The sequence below is a fragment of the Peromyscus maniculatus genome, chromosome 6 (assembly GCF_049852395.1).
Source record: "Peromyscus maniculatus bairdii isolate BWxNUB_F1_BW_parent chromosome 6, HU_Pman_BW_mat_3.1, whole genome shotgun sequence".
Lineage (NCBI taxonomy): Eukaryota > Metazoa > Chordata > Mammalia > Rodentia > Cricetidae > Peromyscus > Peromyscus maniculatus.
The window spans coordinates 70670509-70679109 of NC_134857.1; the positions used below are offsets into that span (position 1 = coordinate 70670509).

The following is an 8601-nucleotide window of genomic DNA, read 5'->3' on the forward strand; positions in this document are numbered from 1 at the left end:
CATCCCTCTCCACTTCCTGATTTGAGATGCAGAGTGGCCAGATGCCCCGGGCTATGCTGTCCTGATAGACTGCACCCTCTGTGAGCCAAAACAAGCCCTGTCTCTCATAAATTGTTCCTGTCAAGGTAACCGATATATTGTGTTTGAGAAAGGACAAATGTAAACATAGAATATGGCAAAAACAAAGTAGCAAAGACTCTTTCTCACAGTCAGTACTCATCTGTTAGAAAAGTAACCCTCAAACTCCCCCTTTCATAGGACCGAAAAGATGGTCCAATGGTTAAGAGCTGGCTGCTCTTGCAGTAGACCTGGGCTCAATTCCCAGCACCCACTTTACGGTCCCTACCTCTAGTGTCAGGGGATCATTGCTCTCTTTACCCTCTGCAGGCACTGTACTCAATCTAGTACTTAGACACATGCAGGCAAATCATTCACACTATAAATAAAGTGAATAAAGAAATAAAGATGGGCGCGGTGGGGGGTGGGGCGGTGGCATATGCCTTTAATCCTAGCACTTAGAAGGCAGAGCCAGGCAGATCTCTGAATTCTAGGCCAGCCTGGTCTACAGAGCGAGTTCCAGGACAACCAGGGCCACACACAGAGAAACCCTGTTTTGAAAAAAAATAAAATAAAATAAAAAGATGGGAAGCTAGGCATGGTAGCTCACGCCTGTAGTCTTCATACTTGAGAGATTGAGGCCGTGGGGTTACCAGGAATTGGAATCCCAGCTGTGCTACTGAGTTCCAGGCTAGTCTCCAGAATGTGAATAGGTTGTGTGTGTGTGTTGAGTGTAGTTGGTGGGGCGTATTTTTTATCATTTCAGTTTTTCACTGTGCTCCACCAGGGGGCAGGTGGACCCAGCATATTAACCTCCCAACCCGCTTCTTTTCAAAGGGAATCGGGCGAGATACGTAGACTTAGGGCGCACAACGCTGACACTAATGTTCTGGCCTTTATCGCAAACTCAACAAGTCTTTGAATTAGATCCTCAGCTTTTTTATCTATTTCCAGTGCCAACCCCATCTCTACCCTTATTGGCAAATTCTTTCCCGCTTCTTCTAATCTCTTTAAAATCTCTCTTTCTACGTCGGTCGAAAGAGAGGAAAGACAGCTAGCCGAAGACCGTGGGAAGGTCTAGGGAGACTGGCCGGCCGAGGCTGGCGAGGCAGCGCCAGGACCGCAGGAGCTGGACAGGCCTCTCCACGGGCGAAGAGGGGTGGAGCCCCGAGCAGGGCCGCCTCTCTTCTTTCCCCGGGCCTGGGCGGAGAGGGAGGAAAACTTCCTGGCTGGGACTCTGGCGGTTTCTGCCTGCCAGCCCTCCGATCCCGCCTACCAGTGTTGGCTCTTCCCGACCCCTCCCCCGGCGCCCCCAGTGTCCGCCATGGCCAAAGCCTACGACCACCTCTTCAAGTTGCTGCTGATCGGGGACTCGGGGGTGGGCAAGACCTGTCTGATCATTCGCTTTGCAGAGGACAACTTCAACAGCACTTACATCTCCACCATCGGTGAGCCCGCTGACTGTATCCCAGACCCCGGACCCACCCCCTGCCCCCGCCCACCCTCATAACACGGGCCCCTGAATGACTAGGGACCCTACTTTTTGATCCTTTTAGAGTAAGACACTAACTTTCAGTCTCTCGACCCCTGTCCCAGACCCATCCTCCATAATGCCCCTGAATAACACTCAAAACTTCAGACCTTTCTGAGGCCTCCAGGTAACCCCAGTGCTGCCACCCCTCCCTTTCTTGGCACTAACTGCCCGGTCTCCCCAAATCCACATAGGCTCTTGTCATTTTGCCCGCTTCCTTCCTCACCGCATGCACCTAACATCTCTGGATTCATTCTTCACAATTTCTCTTCCCCCTGCTTCCCAGTTCTGTCGGCCTCTTTCTGATCCACCCGGCTTCAGACTTCCCCTGCATCCACCTCCACCTTCAAATCATCTCCCTAGTCCTCCGCCCTCAACAGGGTACTGCACAGAGTGGCTGGGTGTGCTGGGAGAGGACGGTGGAAAGGAAGGGACTTTGGGGTCTCTGAGTAAGCTTCCTGACTCATCCTTCTCTCTGGGGCCCCAAAGAGGCCTGGGAGATGTGCCCAGATTTCCAGGAAAAGAGTGTCCTTGCCGGGTAGTGGTGGCGCAAGTCTTTAATCCCAGCACTGGGAAGGCAGAGGCACAGAGGACCTCTGTGATTTCGAGGCCAGCCTGGTCTACGGAGTGAGTTCCAGGACAGCCGAGGCTACACAGAGAAACCCTGTCTCGAAAAACAAACAAACAAACAAAATACTAAAAGAGAGAGAGAGAGAGAGAGAGAGAGAGAGAGAGAGAGAGAGCATCCTTTCTCCTCCCTCTCATCTTTCTTCATCTCCTCTTGCCTGAGACTCCCAAGGCTGCAGATAAAGGGGAAAGAAAGCGTTCCTGCCAATGAACTGATTCCCTAGAGGAATCTTACGGAGCCCCAGTCCATCAGTTCCACGCCTGACCCACTAGTTAGTTCACCTAGACGTGAATCAGCTGCCTTTCCATTTCCTCTTTACCCTGAAGGGCTAGCTAGCCAGCGGGGTGGTTGGAGGACCAGTCGTACCTGTGCTGGGGGAGGGGGAGAGAAGACTGGGAAAGGGAGATGGACATGGAAGTGAAAGTTGTCCGCTGGCATGCTTTTAAGCCCCCTAAGGAGTTTCAGCACCTCCCTCCAAGCGTCATAAATTCTAAGGAAAAGCAGCATGCTTACTATAGGAATGAAGCTTTGGAGAAGTCCTCCCCATTTACACATCCGGCAAGGCCACGACCCCGAGCGCCTGCCCAGCAGAGATACTGGCAGGGCCTCTGCTCTCTCCCACCATACTGTTCACATAAGTACACCCACCCACCTGGCTTCACACCTTTCACCCCAGGAATTGATTTCAAGATCCGCACTGTGGAAATAGAGGGGAAGAGGATCAAACTGCAAGTCTGGTAAGTAAGCGACCCAGCTCGCCAGTCCAGGCTGCCATGTGAACCTACCCTGCACCCCACCCCCGCCCTTCATTTCTCCTCCCTTGCTTTTCCTCTTTCCAGTTCTTCTTCTTTTTCTTCTTCTTTGTTTGTTTGTTTGTTTTTAGACAGGGTTTCTCTGTGTAGCTTTGGAGCCTGTCCTGGAACTCACTCTGTAGACCAGGCTGGCCTCGAACTCACAGAGATCCGTCTGCCTCTGCCTCCCGAGTGCTGGGATTAAAGTGTACCACCACCACCTGGCTTCTCTTTTCAGTTTTATTTTACTTTATTTTATGTTTTTGAAGCAAAATCTCATGTAGCCCAGGCTGGCCGGGAACTCACTGCGTAGCTGAGAATGAGTGACCGGTAGCTCCTGATCCTGCTGCTTCTATCTCCATGTCCTGGGATTACAGGCGTGTACAGGCATGTGGCACCATGTTGGTCTTTCTGCTTTGCTTTGTTTCTTTCCCTTTTTCTTCGGTCCGGTCGGTACGTCTCCTACTTGAGCTATCTTGCTTACTCAGCTGTCCTTCGGCTCCTTTGCTGGTGGCCCACTTTCAGTTTGTGTCTTTTCCTCACCCAGAGCCTTCTCTGGACGTGAAAACAAATGTCTTTTGAGCGATGATGTAGAAACAGGTTCTAAGTGCTTAAGAGACAAGTTGCAGAATTACGAATTTGACTCTCAGTCTATTGCTCTCTCTAAATTTTAGAGAGAGCAACCTTCATCCCAGCACTTGGGAAGCAGAGGCAGGTGGATCTTTGCGAGTCTGAGGCCAGCCTGGGCTACAGAGCGCAGGAGGTCCCATGCCGGAGGTGTGACCTGGCTGTCTAAGGAGGTGGAGACACTGCAGGGTGAAGGCTCTGTGAGGCTTTCGCTGAAGCTTTGAGCTATGGCAGATAAACAGCAGCAGATGGGGTCCGAACCCTGGTTCTGCTGCTTAAGTTCTGCTTGGCCTTCACTAGTTCCCCAGCCTCCCCACATTTATTTCCTTTGTAGAATGGGACAGGGAGACATGCCTCCCAATGACACAGTGAGGGTTAGATAAGATCACACACACACATAAGGTGATACTCAGGACAGTGCTTGGCATCTATGAATAAACACGAGACATCCTGTTTCCCGGCCCTGCGGCCGCTGAATAGCAGCAGCCCAACTGCCCTTGGTCCCTTTCCCCTTCACTGTTTCCTGGCTCCTTTCCTTTCAGCCCCCCACCCCCCACCCCAGTGTTGCAAAAGCTAAGTTCTTAGGAAAGGGCTTTTCCTCTTGGAGACTTCTGTTTCACTCCCTAAAAACTTCTGCTTCAGGGACACAGCTGGCCAGGAACGATTCAAGACAATAACTACTGCCTATTACCGTGGAGCCATGGTATGAGACGTGGGTCTGGACGTGGGCTAAAGCCATAGTTTCATGAGTACAGCAGGTGACGAGCATGGGGCGGGGGGTAAAGAAGGAGGGTGAGGTGTGTGTCGCAGCCAGCCCCTCGTGGCCTGTGGTTAGACCCATGGATGGGTCTTGGAGGGCCACTTAGAGGACAGTAGAAACCTAATGGGAATGCTGTCCACAGTGAACTTCGCCATCCCTTAGGGCATTATCCTCGTGTATGACATCACCGATGAGAAATCCTTCGAGAATATTCAAAACTGGATGAAAAGCATCAAAGAGGTGAGACACCTCCCGAAGAGATGAGGGAACAGGGTGCTCCTGGAGGGTGGTTGTGGGAATGGGCAGGATTCAACCTTAATTAATTAATTTACTTAAATCTATGTGTAGGGGTGTTTTGCCCGGATATGTATATCTGTGAACCAGGTGCCCTCAGAAGTCAGTTTGGTGGACCCCCTGGGACTTTAGTGACAGATGGTTATGAGCCACCGAGCGGGTGCTGGGAATTGAACTCAGGCCCTTAATTGCTGAGCCTTCTCTCCAGCCCGACCCCTTCTTTTTTTTCCGTCTTCTTTTTTTTAATTATTTATTTATTTATTCATTTATTTATTATGTATACAGAAGAGGGCGCCAGATCTCATTACAGATGGTTGTGAGCCACCATGTGGGTGCTGGGAATTGAACTCAGGACCTCTGGAAGAGCAGCCAGTGCTCTTAACCTCTGAGCCCTTTTTTCCATCTTCTCGAGACAAGGTCTCACTCCGTAGCCCCAGCTGTTGTGAAACACACTGTGTATCCCAAACTCCCTGTGGTTCTCTCAAGGGCAGAAATCCCAGGTGTGAGCCACACGAAAGCCCCAACCTTGTCTGTCTCCCTCGTCTCCAGAACGCCTCTGCGGGAGTGGAGCGCCTCCTGCTGGGGAACAAGTGTGACATGGAGGCCAAGAGGAAGGTGCAGAAAGAGCAGGCGAATAAGGTGAGGAGTAAGGTGAGGAGGGGCAGCGGGACCCTTTGCCTCAGCGCCAGGAGAACCAGGGTGAGGAGGGATTGCCGAATGCTTTGCTTCTGCTCTTTATCCGGCTTTCTCCTTCCCTCCTCACCCCCTACAGCTGGCACGAGAGCACGGAATCCGGTTCTTTGAGACGAGTGCCAAATCCAGTATGAATGTGGACGAGGTGAGATCCACCCTCTGAGAGATAAAGATGTGAATAGATTTGTCCTCTCCTCCAATCTGTCCTAACCAGTTTCCTCTGTAGGCTTTCAACTCCCTGGCCCGGGACATCTTGCTCAAGTCAGGAGGTCGGAGACCGGTGAGTTGGTTCTACTTGGCTAGGTACCACTGTGTGTGTGTGTGTGTGTGTGTGTGTGTGTGTGTGTGTGTGCAAGAACTGGAGTGGTGCGCCCAGAACCCGGCACTGAGTGGTAGCAGGAGGATCAGGAGTTCAAGATCATCCTTAGCTGCTTCTATCTAAATGAAAAAACAGGGCTGGAGAGAAGGCTCAGAGGTTAAGAGCACTGGCTGCTCTTCCAGAGGTCCTGAGTTCAATTCCCAGCACCCACATGGTGGCTCACAACCATCTGTAATGAGATCTGGTGCCCTCTTCTGGCTTGCAGGGATTTATGCAGGCAGAACATCTTTAAAAAAAAAAAAAAAAAAAAAAAAAAACACGTGTGTGTGTGTGTGTGTGTGTGTGTGTGTGTGTGTGTGTGTGTGTGTGTAGGGGGTGGGTGACACAGGACGACCACCTTTAATCCCATCACTCAGCCTTTTCTACAGGACAGAATTATACAATACAGTGGCAGGTGGATCTCTGTGAGTTCGAGGACATCCAGGGCTACACAGAGAACCCCTGTCTCAAAAAAAAAAAAAAAAAAAAAAAAAAAAAAAGCCATTTGAGGAGGAACAAAGCCAAGATTTCTCGTGAAAGGGGGCTGTCTGGATGGGCTCATACTCCAGCCAGCCCTTCACACACCGATCCTTCTGCCTTCCCGGCTCCAGGGGAACAACAGCAAGCCCTCAAGCGCCGACCTGAAATCACCTGACAAGAAGAACACCAACAAGTGCTCCCTGGGCTGAGGGACGGACGATGCCTCCTCCTCACCCTGAACCTGGAGGCTAGACCTGAGGGAGGCGGGCTGAGGGGCTGCGCAGGAGAGAAATGGGCGGGACCTAGAGGGATGGATGAGCTGGTGATAAGGAGGATGAGGAGGAAGGACGGAAAGAAAGGGGCAGGGAAAGGAGAGGAAGGAATCGAGGATGTGAAAGTGAAAGGTTTGAGAAGAGGAAAGGAAGAACAATGGTCTCAGGTCTTGGACTGTCCTTGGGTTTAAGGTCAGACAGTGATGTAAATGTGTTGAGTTCTCCGTTACTGGTTCAGGTTTAGGGTCCCGAGAGGCCGGCTCAGCACTACTCTGGAGGTTGCTCACTACATGGTCTTTGTTAGTATTAAAGGCCGCTGTTTCGCATGACTGCTCCGTTGGCATTACTTTATGACTGTCAGACTGTTCACTCAAATCCAGTTTCTGTCATCCCGAGATGCTGGTTCATCTGCATCTGGCTGGGTTCCCCTTCTTTGCCCACCCCCTCCCCCTTAACTGGTGATTAAAAACAGCAAGGAGAAGCTTGGCAGTGGTGGCCCAGCTTTAATCCCAGCATTTGGGAGGCAGAGGTAGATGGATCTCTGTGAGTTCAAGGCCAGCCTGGTCTAGAGAAAAAGAGAGAGAGAGTTCCAGGACAGCCAGGGCTACACAGAAAAACACTCTCTTGAAAACAAAACAGAAAACGTAATCTGGCAAGCCAATTTCTTTTTGTAAAAAAAGATGTACCACACCCAAACTGGACGTTCACATAGTTTTTGTTCTACTGCAGGTGGTGACCTATTCTGCCTCACCTCATTGGTGGGTACTCTGTTTCATGCTCTTGAGATTGGATAGCTTCCTCCCCCCTCCCCCCCCCCCCCCCCCCCCCCCCGCAGAGCTGAGGACGGAACCCAGAGCCTTGTGCTTGCTGGGCAAGCGCTCTACCACTGAGCTAAATCCCCAATTCTGAGATTGGATAGTTTTAAAAGATTCCTCAAAAAGGAAATGAGAGAAGAGGGGGGGGGGGTCAGCTGCAGCTGCAGGCCATCAAGTACTGGGAATGCAGTGTCGAGCAAGATGTTTCCCCCCTTGGTTTTTAGAGACAGAGTTTCTCTGTATAACACCTCTGGCTGTCCTGGAACTTGATTTGTAGACCATACTGGCCTCAAACTCACTGAGATCCTCCTGCCTCTGCCTCCCTAGTGCTGGAATTAAAGGTGTGAACCACCACTGCCTGGCCACAGACAGCAAGGCTTTTTGTAAACAAAGCTTTACCAGGTGAGTAAAGAGATTTGGATTCCTTTGCTCTAGTAGTTTTAAAACATGAGGGAGATTTATGAAATATTGGCCATTCGTGGACTAGCCATCTTTTGATAGAAAGACAAAAAACACCTTTTCTCACAATTTGAAGGGAGGAAGAGACTCAGGGGAGATTCACTTGTTTATAAGTGTTTACTGAGCTTCTGCTCTGTGACAGACAATAGTTACTAACCGGCCTTTTGGTGGCTGTGTAAGCAGAGGAACAGACAAAATCTTAAAAGAAAAATACTTTTCTTAGGTTTTGTTTTTTAAGTTTTGTTTTTTGCCTGGCATGGTGGTTCACGCCTTTAATCCCAGCACTCAGCAGGCTGGTGATCTCTGTGAGTTCCAGGCCAGCCAGGACTGCAAGAGTGAGACCTGTCTGAAAATAAATAAAGTTTTATTTTTATTATAGTGTTACGTGTGTGGCTGTATGCATAAATGGTAAATGTGGAGGACAACTCTCAGCAGCGGTCCCAAGACCTGGACTCAGGTCATCCCCCTTGCATGGCCAGGACTTGCCTGATGAGCAGTCTTACCTGTCACCTTTTTGACTTCCTGTAACTTGGTGACTTTGCTACTTTCCTGTTGCTGTGAAGGGGCACTATGGCCAAAGCAATGTAAAGAGTTTAGTGGGGCTTGCTTATCGTTCCAGAGGGTCAGAGCCCGTGACTATCACGATTGGGAGCATGGCAGCAGGCAGGCAGGCATGGCTCTGGAGCAGTAGCTGAGAGCTTACGTGATGATGCACAAGCACGAGGCAGAGAACTGAAAATGGATTCCTTTGCTCTAGTAGTTTTAAAACATGAGGGAGTTTTTTTTTTTGTTTTTTTTTTTTTTTTTTTTTTTTTTTTAAAGATTATTTATTTATT

The 8601-nt window shown here is 50.1% G+C and overlaps 1 protein-coding gene across 1 annotated transcript; it reads left to right on the forward strand.

Annotated features, from left to right (window-relative positions):
- The first annotated feature begins 1239 nt into the window (after positions 1–1239).
- Positions 1240–6820, forward strand: Rab13 (RAB13, member RAS oncogene family). Its single transcript, XM_042279429.2, has 8 exons — positions 1240–1505; positions 2893–2953; positions 4277–4337; positions 4557–4634; positions 5238–5327; positions 5461–5526; positions 5608–5661; positions 6351–6820. Exons 1-8 carry the CDS (start codon positions 1382–1384, stop codon positions 6426–6428), a joined length of 612 nt encoding a protein of 203 aa, XP_042135363.1. The 5' UTR covers positions 1240–1381; the 3' UTR covers positions 6429–6820.
- Positions 6821–8601: the final 1781 nt, after the last annotated feature.